At 37.9% G+C, this 17,017-nt stretch overlaps 1 protein-coding gene across 16 annotated transcripts in view; it reads left to right on the forward strand.

The window, feature by feature from the left end:
- SYNE1 (spectrin repeat containing nuclear envelope protein 1) overlaps window positions 1–17,017 on the forward strand; it is a 494,933-nt gene that overhangs the window by 110,873 nt on the left and 367,043 nt on the right. For all 16 annotated transcript variants that reach the window (XM_044924087.2, XM_044924084.2, XM_044924085.2 and 13 more), the window contains 4 exons: window positions 4,119–4,202; window positions 10,808–10,900; window positions 12,053–12,231; window positions 15,559–15,755. In XM_044924087.2, the coding sequence (XP_044780022.2) occupies window positions 4,119–4,202; window positions 10,808–10,900; window positions 12,053–12,231; window positions 15,559–15,755 (553 nt within the window). The remainder of the gene's footprint in view (window positions 1–4,118; window positions 4,203–10,807; window positions 10,901–12,052; window positions 12,232–15,558; window positions 15,756–17,017) is intronic.

The raw sequence follows: 17,017 nt of genomic DNA on the forward strand, positions 1-17,017 counted from the left end.
GCAACCCTGAAGTGTGGGAAAGTTAATGGTTTCAAAGGGGGTGGGAGTCTGTGAATAAAAACTCCAGCCTGCCATTTGTAGGAGGGACAATTTCAAGGCTTATTTCACACATCAGGGAGTGCTCCATTGGATCTGCAGCAGAGCTGAGCCCCAGTTGCCCACTGAGGAGACCCTCAACAGCACACTGAACTATTATAGATGATTGTTAATTAATTTTTATTCCTTCCTTCTCTCATTCTCCATGCATCCTCACTCTTGCTACCTGGGATCATCTCCCTAGTCAATGCATGCACCCATGTTCTTATCTCAGGCTCCGCTTTGGGAGAAATCAAACAAGACACATGTGACAATCCAATTTGCAATCAACAGATGTATGCATGAGCTAAATAAACTGGATTAGCATTAGGATGTGAGAGTCATTGAACTGAAACATTTACCTCCTTGATGGTCAGGTGTAACTAGCCATCTTTATGTGTCCTCCTGAATTAACCTATTTACTTATATGAAGGAAACTTCATTATAATTCAAACAAGATTTAAGAAGTGTCTCATTCAAAGTGTCATTATAATTGTGCCACTCTACTTGGCCAACAGTATACAGAAACCTTGATGGGCATTACCTACCAAGCTAAATGAATCTAGAGAAAGTATACATTTTGACATAATAATTCTACTTCTGTTTAAGTGCCCTTGTAAGTGCCATGGTAAGAATTTTAGAATCTTGAAGCTAGAAGCAATTTCAGAAAGAATCTGAGCATTCTTATTTAACACAGAGGAAACTGGGACATAGAAATACAGTTTCTGGTTTAAATTTCAACATTCAAAAAAAGATCATGGCATCCAGTCCTATCACTTCATGGCAGATAGATGGGGAAAATGTGGAAACAGTGTCACGTTTCCTTTTCTTGGACTCTAAAATCACTGCAGACAGTGACTGCAGCCATGAAATTAAAAAGTCGCTTGTTTCTTGGAACAATAGCTGTGACAAACCTTGACAGTGTGTTAAAAAGCAGACACATCGCTTTGACCACAAAGGTCCATCTAGTCAAAGCTATAGTTTTTCATGTATGGGTATGAGAGTTGGACAGTAAAGAAGGCTGAGCGCTGAACAACTGATGCTTTCAAACTGTGCTGCTAGAGAAGACTCTTGAGAGTCCCTTGGACTGCAAGGAGATCAAACCAGTCAATCCTAAAGGAAATCAACCCTGAATATTCATTGGAAGAACTGTTGCAGAAGCTGAAGCTCCAATGCTTTGGCCACCTGATGCAAACAGCCGAATCATTGGAAAAGACCCTGTTGTTGGGAAAAATTGAGAGCAAGAGGAGAAGGGGACAACAGAGGATGAGATGGTTGGATGGCACCCCTGACTCAACGGACATGAGTCTGAGCAAACTCTAGGAGATGATAGTGAGGGACAGGGGAGCCTGGCATGCTGCAGGTCACGGGGTCGCAAAGAGTCGGACATGACTTAGTGACTGAACAAAAACAAAATTAATTAATTAATTAATTTATTTGGCTGTGCCATGCAGCATGCAGGATTTTAGATCCTAGACTAGGGATCAGATCCATATCCCCTGCAGTGGAAGCGTGGTGTCTTAACCACTGGACTTCCAGGGAAGTCCCTTTCATTATTTATTTTTATTAAGCCCTTCAAAATTCTGAATTGCATAGAAGGAAATTACTCTGAAATTATAAATAAATCTTGGTGATCATTATTTAAATTTTGTACATGTGGGCATTTTGATCCAGGACCACATTAAGATGAAAAGCATCATTTAAGGGGCTGAGTATCTGAGGCATTCTTGTAGAGCTTTCAAAAGGAGAATGTGAACAAAAGCATTTCCCTCAGGAGTGTTAGCAGAATTCAGGAACTCTATAATTATCTCATACGTAGAGCTCTATTAAGAACACTATACTTAACATCATGATTCAGATAGCCTAGGACTCTGGCTTTGACCATGATCTTCTGGGAAATGCAGCCAAATACCTTAATATTCTCTTATCATCAGCATCTCAATGTAAGAGAAAAATCTCAATATCTTAGTTTCTTTTAATAACCTACTGTGACTCTCTTATCTGTGATTTTATTTCAGGTACTAGGGAATTTAAATTTTTTGGAATTAGTATCCTTGGATTTCTCTACATCACTTAATTATTATTTGTAGAACATTTACTCTTTGAATGGATCCATGATTATATGTCTTTAATCACACATAAAGATAGGAATACTAAATTTAATTTTATACTCAGGTTTTTTTAAAGAATGTGAAGAATTACCATTGAAAAATTTTAAATAGTAGAAGCAATACGAATAAAGCTTAAGGACTGCAGATAAATTTATTTCTTATTTATTTTGTTAATCTTCTGTATAGTGCTTTTAAAGACTCCTTAACACTCTGCATTCAAGAAGAGTCTAAAAAGCCACTTAAAAGTACACAGTGGGCATTCTTAGGAAATTGGGATCATCACCTGTGTCCATCAGATGACTTTGTTAAGCATCAATCATATATTTATAGTAGAACTTGTGTGTAACTGGGTTTAGCATTATCTATTGACTGTCCAGCTAACATATCTGGAGTCTCTATTATGGATAAAGCACTGCCTTTTGCCCTCTAAGGAGAACAAAGATAAATGAGGTATGGTTGGTGCCTTCAAAGAGCTTGTAGCCTGGTAGGGAGGATCAGTGTGTTAGTTAATGGCAGGTCAATTGTGTTAAAACTGATGCAAATATGAGATAGTCGCCATGGTGTAGGAAGGCAGGAGGATGAGATGAAGGGTTATGTTGAGGGATCTGGCATTCGTTCTTAATTTCTGGGTCCTGACTTGGCTTTAGTTGTAGGTTCCTAGATGCTTTTTATATTTTAAAAGATAATTAATTAAATAACTAAGTGGGCCATGCAGGAAAAGACTACAATTTTTTAAAAAGTTAAGTATATTTTCTATTTAAATATTTGTTTAAAATCATATCATAGAAATCACCTGTTATGTTACTAACTGGAAATGAAAAGATACTTGGTTTTGAGCTCTAACTGGAAATTGTTTATAGAGTTTTGGTGTCACGGAGAAGAGACCAGTCTATCAGCTCTGCAAACATGGACTTTGTTATCCTCTCAGGCCCTATAAATGTAATGCTACTGACTTCAATGAAATTATTTTGAGTTTTAAAATGAACAGTGTGGCACATAGAAGTCACTTATTATTTTATTATATTTATTAAAATATGTATTAATTTATTACATTTGCTAAGTTAAATGCAAGTAACTTAGTATCCTTGTACCAGATCATACTGTTTTGTGCAGAACATTTTCTTTCTCACATTCCTTCTTTTTAACCTTGGCTCATATAAAGCATGTGGGCTTCCCAGGTGGGACTAGTGGTAAAGAACCCGCCTGCCAATGCAGGAGACATAAGAGACGTGGGTTCGATTCCTGGGTTGGAAAGATCCCCTAGAGTAGGAAATGGCAAACCAGTCCAGTATTCTTTCATGCAGAATCCCATGGACAGAGGAGCCTGGCAAGCTACAGTCCGCAGGGTTGCAAAGAGTCAGGCCTGACTGAGGTGACTTGGCATGCATGCATATGCACCACGCATTTGGTTGTTCAAACCGAGAAATATCACTGTCAGTGACCTTCATGTTGATATGACTGAAAAAAAATGTGAGTGACCAACAGTACTTTTCTTAAGACTTTATTTTTCAGAGCAGTTTTAGGTTTATAACAAAATTGAGAGGAAAGGAGAGAGATTTCCCATGTTTCTCCTGCCCCCTTACATGCACCAAGAGGACTTTTCATAAAAATACTTCCTAACGTACAGGGGGAACGGTCTCAATAGACAGCATAGGAATTTTGTGAATTTCTAACCTTACGCATACAGAAACCTTAAGGGTAAGTGCATTCATAAGCTGAGAATGAATGTTTATTTATTGAGTCAGTTATACACCTTCCAAGTGCTGTGGGGATAATGCTCCTGTAGGTATTGGCTAACCTTTATAGAAATTCAGTAATGTTGGCTGTTCTCAAATATTCTTCAAGTATGTTTTGAATCCACTTAAATAGCTTTTATAACTATCATTTGAATGTGTGCATTTTTATTTATTCTTGTCTTTCTCCCTTTCATAGCCATGTGAACAAGGGCGCCGGATGAAGAGAATTCATGCTGTGGCAAACATTGGCACAGCACTGAAGTTCCTTGAAGGAAGGAAGGTAAGAGAAACAGAGACAAAAGAAGAAGGCGTGGGCATACTAGTATTTTCAATGTTGATTTTGGGGGTAGAAATACTGCATGCAATCTATACAACATAAAAGTGTGGTATTACTGTAAAATCATTTTAGACTTGCCGAAGTGGCAAAAAAAGGCACAGAGATGTCATGTCTGTACTTTGGTCAGCTTTCTCTGATGTGAAAAACCTATTTATATACATGGTACCTATATGTAGGGCTTCCCAGGTGTTGCATAAGTAAAGAATTGGCCTGCCAATGCAAGAGAATCAAGAGATTCGGGTTCAATCCCTGGGTCAGGAAGATCCCCTGGAGGAGGAAATGGCAACCCACTCCAGTATTCTTGCCTGGAAAAATTCCATGGACAAGAAGAGCCTAGCAGGGACGTGAAGAGTTCATGGAGTCTCAAAGAGTCAGACATGACTGAGCACACGCACACGCAGTACATAGGAAACACTAGTCTATTGGTCACTTACGCATTTGTATAATATGTATAACATATATGTAGCATATGTAGCATATACCTAACAGTAAAGCTATCAAATAAGAAAATTAAAATTGATATGATACTGTCAAGTAAAGCATAGAAACTAATCTCACTTCATCATTTTTTTCTCCAGTGTCTTATTTCTATTCTGGGTACAATCGAGTAACACAGCTTGTGTTCAGCTGTTGCTCCTTTGTCTTTTCCATTCTACCACTTGTGTTTCTATGTCTCTCATGATCTTGATGATAACTGCTAGGCAGTTGTTTTTCAGAATGTCTCTCAGTTTGGTTTGTATGATATTTTCTCATGATTAGATTGAGGTTATTCACTTTTGACAAGAATTCCAAGGAAATGATATATTCTTCTCATTATATCATATTAGAAGGGACAGGATTCTATCATGGCTTATTGCTGGTGATCCTACCCTCAACTACTTGATAAAGTCACCGACTGAGTTTTTTTATGGTAAACCCGCTACTTTTCCATTTATAATTGAGAAATAACTTAGGGAAGATAATTGAGATTATGCTAATATTCTGCTTCTCCTCAAACTTTTGCTCACTGATTTTAGTATCAGCTGCCTTCAGTAATACTTCTGTGCTGTTCACCTGATGATGATTTTGTTTTTCCCTCACTTCTTTTATACTTATTAATTGGAATTGTTAGGTAAGAAAAAGACAACCTTTCTTCTTCCCCATTTATTTATTCAATTGCTTATTTACTTCATTGTGAACTCATGTATATTTATTTTATTCTATAGTTTTAATCCAATATGAGTACTATTATTGTTGTTGTTAGTATTATTTTTTGCTCAAATTTTTCTACCTTTGGCCATTAGGAGTTCCTTCATGCTGACTCCTGTACTCTTTTGACATGGGCCCATTCTTTTATAAGCATTTCCTTATTTCCTAGAACGAAAGCTTTTCAAGGTTTATCTTATATTTCCCCTATCCCAGTCCTGGAATCAACCACTTCCTAATGCAGCTTTGTTCCTTTCATTAGTGAATAGCATTTAGAAATCAAGATTTAGGTGCCGTGTGTGCTCATTGCTACTGAGTTTTCATTGCCCCAGGCCCACATACAGATCTGGAGATATGTATGTTTACTGTCTGGGTATACACAGATATCTATGTTTCTCTCTCTTTCTCTCTCTCTCTCTGTTTAGTTTGTCCTGTTACAGGTATGTGTAAACCATTACTTCAAACTGACACTTCTGATTTCAGTCCAACACCTCAAGATCCATTTCATGCTGATTTTTTTCCATTTTCTCTGACAATGAGAAACTTGGCTCTCATCTACAATATATTCTTTTCTTTTTCACCCCTAATATATATACACAAAGTAGTTTCAGAACTACTTTTGTTAATCCAAATTTTATAAATAACAGATCTGCTAACTGGAGAACAGTATTTGTGTACAGTTCTTTCTGTCTTCGGCATTACAATATCCAGTCAAAAGACTGTTGTCCAAATTTCCTTCGATTACTTCTGTTCTCCACATCCCTTTCAGTGTAATTACGTTATTAATTTGTAGTAGAATTATGTAGTAGAGTTATGCTTCCCTGGCGGCTTGGCTGGTAAAGAATCCTCTTGCAATATGGGAGACCTGCATTCAATTCCTGGATTGGGAAGATCCCCTGGAGAAGGGAACAGCAATCTACTCCAGTATTCTGGCCTGGAGAATTCCACGGACTATATAGTCCACAGGGACACAAAGAGTCAGACATGACTGAGCAACTTTCACCCCTAATAAAGTTATATTCCACTTTGGGTAACCACCACACAGGTGCCGTAGTTGACTTTTTTGTTTTAGAGAATGAGACATTACTGTGATTCAAGGTAAAAATTATACTTAGAGAAGTGCCATTTCCTCCTCATCCCCACTTCTCCATGCCCACTCCCCTTCCTTTCACTTCTTTTCTCATCTCTTGTTCACCAGTCTCTCTAGTTTCTGATTTATCTTTTCTATATTTCTTTTGCAAGAATGAGCAGGTATATTTTCATATACCACCTTCTTCCTTACATGAGGGTAGCATTCTAGAGATAAACCAATTGTACTTTACTATTTTTGTTTTCCATTATGCCCTGGAAATCACTCAAATCAATTCATAAAGATCTTCTTCATTCATTTTCACAGCTACATACTATTCCATTGTCTGGATATGGCAGAGTTCATTCAACCACTCTTTTATGAATGAGCATTTAGCTTGTTTCTAGCATTTTTCAAACAGAAACAATGATGCTGTTAATAACTGTGCATGCTGCTGCTGCTGCTAAGTCACTTCAGTCGTGTCCGACTCTGTGCAACCCCATAGACAGCAGCCCACCAGGCTCCCCCGTCCCTGGGATTCTCCAGGCAAGAACACTGGAGTGGGTTGCCATTTCCTTCTCCAGTGCATGAAAGTGAAAAGTGAAAGTGAAGTCGCTCAGTCGTGTCTGACTCTTAGCGACCCCATGGACTGCAGCCTACCAGGCTCCTCCATCCATGGGATTTTCCAGGCAAGAGTACTGGAGTGGGGTGCCATTGCCTTCTCCGAATAACTGTGCATAAGTACTTTTATATTATTGGAAGTGCATCTTCTGGGTAAATTTTTAGAAGTATGATTGCGGGATCAAAACATAAGTGTATCTTTTGTTTTGTTAGGTGTTGACATATTTCCCTCCAAAAGGGTTGCACTACTCCTTTTAGATTTTGTCTTTTCTAACTTGTGGAAATTCAAGAAGTCTGTGTTTGGCAGTACCAAAATCAGCTTTATGAATGATATCCAGATACTTCTGGAAAAAAGAATAATTCAATTATTTACTTCTTTATGCACTAAATTAATTCATTTACTCCACAAGTGCATAACTGAATAGGAACTCTGGAAAAATAAAAAATTAAAGAAAACTATATTCTGGCTCTTAAATAATTTACATTTTGATGAGTTGATAGTGCAGTGAGTCAGGATAAAGCTCAGTCAGGTGTGCTAACTTCACGCCAAACAGAGAGTCTAGGCACTGCGATGTGCGAAAAAACAATCTTAGTTTCTTGTAGAAGACTGGACATTGTTTCCAGGTCACTCTAACATCATCCTAATGGAGTGTTTCTCTTCCTTCTCTTGTTCAACGAGTTTTTCATGGAAAGCTGAACGAAGCCTCATTTAACAGAATAGTTAGAGTTTTCCAAATCATTCTGTTGTCTATTTTACTGATATAACAATAGTGGCCTTCTTTGTTCTGGTGTGTATTCATTGACAGGGCGAGCATGTCCGCTCTTCTCGTTCTGATGTATATTCATTGACTAGAATGTGGAACAAAATTCTTTTTACTAATTAATGGCTTGGAGAAAAATGCAGTAGACTCTGGTTCAATTCCTGGGTCAGTGAAGATCCATTGGAGAAGGGATAGGCCACCCACTCCAGTATTCTTGGGCTTCCCTTGTGGCTCAGCAGGTTAAAGAATCTGCCTACAATGTGGGAGACCTGGGTTTGATCCCTGGGTTGGGAAGATATCCTGGAGAAAGGAAAGGCTAACCTACCTCAATATTCTGGCCTGGAGAATTCCATGGACTACAGTCTAGTCCAACGTGACTGAGCGACTTTCACTTTCAATATGAAAGGCATCATTTATAAACAAAACCAAAAAGTCTTATTTTCACAGAAAACTTCTTTGTACCATCTTCATTTTCACAGAACAAACCTAAGTAAATTTTAGAAAGTAGCGAATTCAGATTTCAAACATTATATTTGTTAAGGGCAAAAAGTAATACATTTGAGTTTTAGGACAAAAATCCCAAGTATTTTTTGTCTCCACATATCTCAAAACTTATTTTAATTTTTAAAAATCTTTCTGAAATACATGGTTTGGGTTTCTTTTTCTTGTATTTATTTACCCCATTGGCTCACAAAATAATTGACTATGGGATAGAAGGAGTTTTTGAAAATTCTTTGGTTCCCTCCCTCTTACTGTTTATTTTTGTTCTTTGTAATTTAAGAACTTATATCTCAAACATATTTTCAAGAATTTTTCTTTAATGTTTATATTTGCTTTGTTCCCCATTTAGATTTTTTCCTTACATGATAAATTTTTTTAGTACTTGGGTTCTAGCTTGATTTACAGAATAACAAAGACACTCTTCAAGTTTTACTGAAGAAAACCCTACCGTTCTGTTTATTTTCCACTAGTTTACGTAAAAAGGGATGTGTTAGTGTTTAATAAGACTTGTATGACTGAGGAATAGATTCATCGCCACTTTCCATGAGTTTTTCTCCATTGAGGGCTCATTTGTGTGATTCATCCTTTCTGGTCTCTGGAATTCTTTAGTCTCTTTGGATGTGTCTCTGTTGCCTGTCCTACAATCTTAGATTATTAAGTTTATTGTACATTTCATAGGATTTTTCAAGGTAGAGGAGGTAAAACAAACATAAAACCTGTGCTCCTCAAACCCATTATGGAACAGTTTTTAAGAGAAAAAAATAATTTTGAAAAACATTTTTTCTTCACAAGTTGAGCAAAAGATCTTTAGATTCTATGGTAAGCTGAATATGTAAACGTCAGTATAATTGGAACTGGGTTGAGGTAGGAAATACAACTTATATATTCAATTGCATTTTAAAAAGAATGATATGTAAGGAAAAAGAAAAAAATTGTCTTCTGTTAAATGCATTAATCTTGTGGTTATTAGCATATATTATAAATTTGTGGCCTGCAGATACTAAAATGGATGTGGAGAAAATTCTGGAGAGGGTATAAAACAGAACAATTAAAATGAATATAAGAGATTGCAATAGGTTCTGCCATAAAAGATTAAAGAAATATTATTTATAGTTTAATCTTTTATTATTATTAATACAATAAAAAAGTATTACATATCTTATGTGCTAGGTTTTAAAGAAATAAACACCTATGCTTGTAATCTATGGGAATTCTCCTTTTTTTTTTGTTTTCTTTCTGAACTTGATGAATGAACTTCACTAGTGAAGCAAAATCCCATGGGTATGTCTCAAATTATTTACAGTGACTTTTGTGCTAGCCTTTACCTTACTCTTCTTATACCTAACTAATAACTTTTATTAGTCAAGAGTAAAGTATTTGTGGAATATTTTTCCTTCTGATAATTTAAGAAGGTAAACCATTTACAAACTCCTGAATTTTATCATTAATAGCACACCTTATTAAATCCTGCTGAGAATTATTGAACTGGAATCTAAGGAGTTCTTTATTTTTTTCTAATTTGTTCAGTGGTTATGAAGAGGACGAGGAGTAGTTGTCAGTTCTATTCTGTAGACTGACTAAGCTGGGCCTACCATACGAGTCCATTTTCCTGAGACTTAGGAAGTCACATTTCTCATAGTTGGGAAGTCATTAAAATGAATAAGTGAGGACAACAGTAGGCAGATTAATACTAAATGCTTTTCAGTTGTCAGTGCCCCAAAGTAGGGAACTGAGCCCCACAATCACTTTCTGCTTTACTCTTTCTTGGCTTTCCTTTGTCTTTAAAATGTATGCTGCAAATTATGCTCTGCCTTCACCACCTACATTTTTTTACCCCCTTTGAACAAATAATGTGGATTTTGAAAGACTATTTATGTATATGTATCATCTTCTCCCTTTGTTTTTCATGTCAGTCCATGTACAGAGGATCACCGGTTAGTACAAATTTTAGAATTTTTAACTCCTGACTTTTATAGGTAAAAGAGAACATAAGTTTCATGCTATTTGGTAACAAACTTCAAAGTAAGTGCATCTTCTTAAAATACCCCTCACAGTTTCTTTTACGTTCCAGTCAACCTTTGAATGTAAAGAATAACCCTTTTTTTTTTCCCTGTCTGGTATTTTGTTAGTAATTCCTTGCATGATGTCGTATTTTTTTTTTCAACTTCAAACTAGTTTTTTGAAATTCATTCTGTAGTTGCGTTGATTGTGTGCACCTAATGAATGCCCCTGGAATTTCCACTGAAACCATACGCTTGTTTGTTTTTTATGGCTCACCTTACTTACTCTTGTGTACCACTGCACAGGCATGACCAGATGTTATTGATGTCTAATAAAGTGCTCCTTATTGCATAATGAAATGGTCTGTAATCTTCTAGTACATTACTAGTACAGTTTTTCTTTTTGAACAGATTAAACTAGTCAACATTAACTCCACTGATATAGCTGATGGTCGACCCTCCATTGTTCTCGGATTGATGTGGACCATTATCCTGTATTTCCAGGTACTGTGTTTCATCTCCCTTTTCAGTTGATAGAATGTCATGGATGGAGATAGAGGTGCATTTCCATAATGAAGATGCCCTCCTTTTCCATACTTTTGTGGTTAATCCTCAAGTTAGCAGAAATGTGACCTTCACATGTATATTATTTTTTTTGCGAGCAGGAAAAGGTCCCTTAGCCTCTGTTAAAGTGTTATATATTGAAGTCCCCAAAGAACTCTGGCCTACATACCCAATCTGAAAAGTGGTCAGGACATGATGGAGATGAAATATTGGTGTAGAAAGACTTCAGGAAATTTTACTTTGTCCTCTGGAAGGAAGAGGTTCTATACTCCTTTTAAATATTGAAGGGAGAAATTAACGTGCTAATCTATCCAGGATAATTCTTTTAGCCGATAGTTTAGTTTTTAAAGAAAAATACTTTATTTTTTAGAGTAGTTTTAGGTTCACAGAAAAATTTAGCAAAGAGGACAGAGATTTCCCTTGTACCCTCTGCACCCACAACATACGTAGATAGCCTCCGCCTTAACAAGCACCCCTCTTCAGAGTGGTATAATACTTTGGTTACAATTAATGAACCTCTGTGGACACATCACTATCATTTCAAGGTTCCTAGTTTACATGAGGGTTCATTCTTTTTTTAAAACTTGGAGTATAGTTGCTTTACAATGTTGTGTTAGTTTTGCTGCACAATGAAGCGGATCAGCCATATGTATACATATGTCCCCTCCCTTTTGGGCTCTCCTCTCACTCCCATATCCCGCCCATTCAGGTCATCACAGGACACCGAACGGAGCTCCCTGCACTACACAGCAGCCTCCCACTAGCTAGCTATTTGGCACTTAACATTGCATATATGTCAATCTGAAACAACAGAGTTCACTCTTGATGTGTACATTCTATGAGTCTGGAAAACCATTAGGTTTTGTTTTTATTCATTCATGCATGTATTTGACAACTGTTCATTACTGGGTCCAAGGTCCCATTTTAGATGTGGTAGGAAGTGGACAGAGGAGTAAGGCATCAATCGTGTCCTTTAAGAGCCTACATGGTCAGGGGGTGTTAGGGTTGTTAAGATCAATCAAGCTGGAAAAGTAAAACATCTGATGAGAGAACCGGGATAATGCTGATGTTTTTGCTGACTTGCACACGCAGATCGAGGAGTTGACCAGCAACCTGCCCCAGCTGCAGGCTCTGTCCAGCAGCACGTCCTCCGTGGACAGCATGGTCAGCTCTGAGACCGCCAGCCCCCCGAGCAAACGGAAGGTGGCCACAAAGATCCAAGGAAACGCTAAGAAGGCGCTATTGAACTGGGTCCAGTACATAGTCACCAAGTAAGTTCCTAGGCAGGGGTTTGTTTAAAGAAACCCTTGAAAAATTGAAGTTAGTTTATGACTGAGTACTCATTTCAGTGGTTGCAAAATTTGTGGAGACATATGAATGACTGGCTTTGCTTCAGGTCTCCTTTCATTCTCGTCTTGAGTTAAAATGTAGACAGAAAGCACCCCTGATACTCTAGAAAAATGCTCTAATAAAGCTAATTCCTTCTTCACTCGTGTGATGGGACCCGATTAAGTTGTTTAATCCCTACACTCTGATTAGCATGAGGACTAATTCTATTTAGGTCATTGTTTGGATTTTCTGCTGCTATTAAATAATCTTTCCACAAATAAATTAGAGGTTTAAACGTGATTATCTCTTCATGAGACTACTACGTGCTATTCAATAATATCATGAACTAAAGTCCACATTCTGAAATAAGTATAATTTGTTTTTATGTCCTGAAACTTGCCAGCAATTTTATTTTTCAATATTTCCTTTGATCTCATCTTTTGTCTGGAATGTAGATTATTTTGTCAACTCCAGCTTATGGACTGGGAATTTGCTTCTAGTTTTGTTTGCCTCAGAGCATAATAAATTTACATGTGTATGTATATATGTGATAATGTTGTTATTGTTTAGTCACTAAGTTATATCCAATTCTTTAGTGACCCCATGGACTGTAGCCCGCCAGCCTCCTCTGTGCATGGGATTTCACAGTCAAGAATACTGGCATGAATAGCTATTTCCTTCTCTAGGGATCAAACCTGCATCTTCTGCATTGCAGGAAGATTCTTTTCTACTGAGCTACCAGGAAGGCCATGTGCATTAATACTGGATATAAAATTCCTACTCTCACAAAGTACCTTCTCATAGCAGTTTCAGTAGAGTTTTCAATTGATCATACCAACATTTTGCAGTCAGATGTGGTCAGTAATAAGATCTATTCACATAGAAGTTGTGTTTTTGTAAGATTTTCCTAATGAAATATAAAGTTGACTCACTTTCTGTTTTGCTTTTCATGCCTAAATCTAATCTGAATTTAATGCTCTACTTCTGGAAAATAGTTGTAAACAAGTACTTATCATTATGAAACACTGAGGCACTAAACATAGGGAGTTCTATTTTTAAAGCATTTGAAGAGCAAAAATAAGGAGCGAAAAAAATAAACATAGAGAAGATATAATTAGTGTTACTAGTTTATATAGTTTTGTTTAACTTTTCAAGTTGTTTTCTAACTGGGGGTATATTTTGATGATTCAAGTTGCAATCAAAAATATTTCTGAAAGCAAAGCTTTGTGGCTCTTGGGACTGTAGTAGGGATGAAATGGAAAGCCCTTCCTACATTGCTGGCATGCTCTTTACATTCCATCCACAGTGGGCATCAGTGATCTATTTGAAGCTTAATGGAGTAGGGAGAAGAGATGTCCTGAGTAGGAGAGGATGGTGATCACATACATGCTGTGACATATATCACGATGCTATCATGATAAAACTTTGTGGTTATGTCAGTATGATAGTCTGTTGTCTATTGATCCACATGGCATTTAATTATGCAAGCTGAGTGTGTGCTGGCAAAACAAGATTTTAAGCGAACTTTAAAGTTTGCAGAGAAAAAAATTTAAGGGCATTTACCAACTTTTTAGGCTTCCCTGGTGGCTCAGAGGTTAAAGCGTCTGCCTGCAATGCAGGAGACCTGGGTTCGATCCCTGGGTCGGGAAGATCCCCTGGGGAAGGAAATGGCAACCCACTCCAGTATTCTTGCTTTGAGAATCCCATGGATGGAGGAGCCTGGTGGGCTACAGTCCACTGGGTCACAAAGAGTCGGACACGACTGAGCAATTTCACTTTCACTTTTACTTTACCAACTTTTTATATTAATCAATGTTTCAGTAAGATATATGGTATTTTATAGTTTATGGAAATTCTGAGAATATAGTAAATTAAAAGAATTGAGTGGTATTATTTCTGCTTTATTTAGAAACAACTATAATGGGGCTAATTTTCTAAAAAGAAATTACCAGAGTATCTATCTATTGAATTTTACCTAATTCACTGATCACCTTTAAATGCTCTGCTGCTAAGCTGCTAAGTCACTTCAGTCGTGTCCGACTCTGTGCGACCCCATAGACGGCAGCCCACCAGGCTCCCCCATCCCTGGGCTTCTCCAGGCAAGAACACTGGAGTGGGTTGCCATTTCCTTCTCCAATGCATGAAAGTGAAAGTGAAGTCGCTCAGTCGTGTCCGACTCTTAGCGACTCCATTGACTGCAGCCTTCCGGCTCCTCCGCCCATGGGATTTTCCAGGCAAGAGTACTGGAGTGGGGTGCCATTAAACGCTCTAGACTTAATCAAAAATGTTGTTCAAAGACATATTTACAACACTTTTGAAACTGCCTTTATAGTTGATAAGTTACATGAAGAAAAAAAAATTATTCATTGTGAGCTTGCCTCGCTTCTGTTTTCAACGACAAAATATTACCACCAACTTGAATCTCTTCTTAATTATAATAATTGACTTTGAATTAAACCCACTATGCAAGAGCAAAGATTTATCACCAGTGCTTTGCCCTCAAGGCAATTCTAAAAAGAAGAATTTAAAACACAGTTTGATCAAACAGTTTGATTGGTAGGGTAAATTAATCTTGCTGGTACTTGTGTGGAGTATAGGCTTTTTTGTGGCTAATTTAGAGAGATGACCACATCCCTCTGCATTTTGTTCATTCTACCACATTTAATGTGGTTCAACCACATTATATTTGTCTGATATGATCTGTGCATATAAACACAGGCTGCTTGTCATTGTCATTAGAAATGTGTTAGAGGCTTCTTAAAAAAAATACACAGAGGTGAATTATTATCAATTGGGGTGTTTTTAAAATGTTCCTTTTTTTTCCTTTGTTAGGTATTTTTTCTCTCAGTTGAAAATGTGCTTTACATGGAGGCTTTCAAACTCTTGAAAGCTCTAATCCAGAAAACTCTTAAGTATGGAACCAGAATTTCTACTTCTTAACTTGTTTCTGGTGAGGCAGTCCATGGGGTTGCAAAGAGTTGGACACGTTAGCGACTGCACACACACACACATCTTGTTACCCACTAAAAATTTTGATTATTTTTTCTCAAAACCAGTTAACTGCTATAGAGCTATATCAGAAATCAGAAAACTCTTAAATATGGAACCAGAATTTTCCACTAAAATTTTTGTTTTGCTTATTTTTCCTGAAGACCAGTTAACTGCTATCGCTGACCATACATCACCCATTGTGGAGGAGGTTGGATTGAGTCTTTGAGGAAGCGTGCATTACCTGTTTAGAAGGTGACGTTATCATTTTTTTTTTAAAGGCAGAGTGGAATAGAAGTAAAAGACTTCGGCCGGAGTTGGAGAAGTGGAGTGGCCTTTCATTCTGTCATCCACGCTATTCGGCCGGAACTAGTGGACCTGGAGAAGGTGAAAGGAAGGCCTAACCGAGAAAACCTGGAGGAGGCTTTCACCATTGCTGAAACGGAACTGGGGATCCCACGGCTCCTGGACCCTGAAGGCATGTAGAGTGATTCTGGTGCTTGTGTCCCTCAACTCAGGAGGGCTACATCCTAAACCCAGAAATTATAGATGCGTCCGAGAGCTCAGAAAACCTTGGAAAGTGAGAAGGAATGGTATTTTTCTGCACAGATTTTCTTTTGGAGAAATATGTGCCGCTGTGCCGGGGTCCAGCCCTGGTGGATCCAGGGAATTCGAAGGGGAGATGGCATCGGCGATCAGGAAACAACAGCTTATTTAAATGTTAATTAAAGATATAAAGAGTGGTTAAATAAGGATAGTTCAGTGAGAAAATTTAGTGGAGAAAAGAGGCTGAATAATTCAGCCAGAAGGTGAGAGAAAGAACGACATGGGGAGACCAAGCTTCGGTGAACAAGGCCCGCACTTTATTTTCCAAAGTAGTTTTTATACCTTAAGTTATGCATAGAGGATAATGGGGGAAGGGGTAGAGTCATGTAGTAAGCCAGGCTTTCTTCCTGCAAACTTATCATATGCAAAAGTTTAGGTGATTTGCATCATCTTCTGGCCCGGAGGCCTGTTAACATTTTAAGACCCTTTCTTCAGAAAACTTATTTTTCTCTAAAGGTGATTAGTCAGGCGCCACACTCCAAAAGCATTAGATAAAGTTGCATTTCTACAGAGCAAAGGTGTGGTGGGCTATAACAAGAACAAGAATTAACTCAAGGGTCCAAGGTTACAAACATTAAAGCTACTACTTACACCAATTATATTAATCAATACACTGCCAGGGACACAGCAGGTAAGGGATATGGAAACTTAGCAGCAAACATTGGCCCAAGAAGTGAAAAACCCTTCACCAATACAATTTCTAATCAATCTTTTAACTGCTCAAAGGAATCTGTATTTAGACAGTTTAGAACGTCTCATCCCTCTCACAGTTGGGAGGCTCTGAGCAATCACATGTGGCCAGAAAAACCTATTCAGGCAGGCTAGAGGACTTCCAAAGGAGTTTGTAGGGTGAAACACTATCACACCCAGGAACTTTATTAACTGGAGCTGTAAGTTAACTCTTTTTTCAGAGAGAGGTAGTGGGGGACAGCCCCCCGTAAAGTCAGAAGTGTAGGTGAGAGCACAAAGCAGAAAGTAGGCAGACTCTGGTTTTGGGGGTATATGCTCGAGAATTTCCAGGGGGACTCCTGAGGCTCGATCCCGCCTTTGCGTATGCCAAGCCTCCTTCCTCATGACCTTTGCTATGGGTGGAGCTCCTGCTCCCGGCATCGCTGTGTCATTGTGTCCAGCTCT

Source organism: Bubalus bubalis, chromosome 10 (assembly GCF_019923935.1).
Source record: "Bubalus bubalis isolate 160015118507 breed Murrah chromosome 10, NDDB_SH_1, whole genome shotgun sequence".
In the NCBI taxonomy this organism is placed as follows: Eukaryota; Metazoa; Chordata; class Mammalia; order Artiodactyla; family Bovidae; genus Bubalus; species Bubalus bubalis.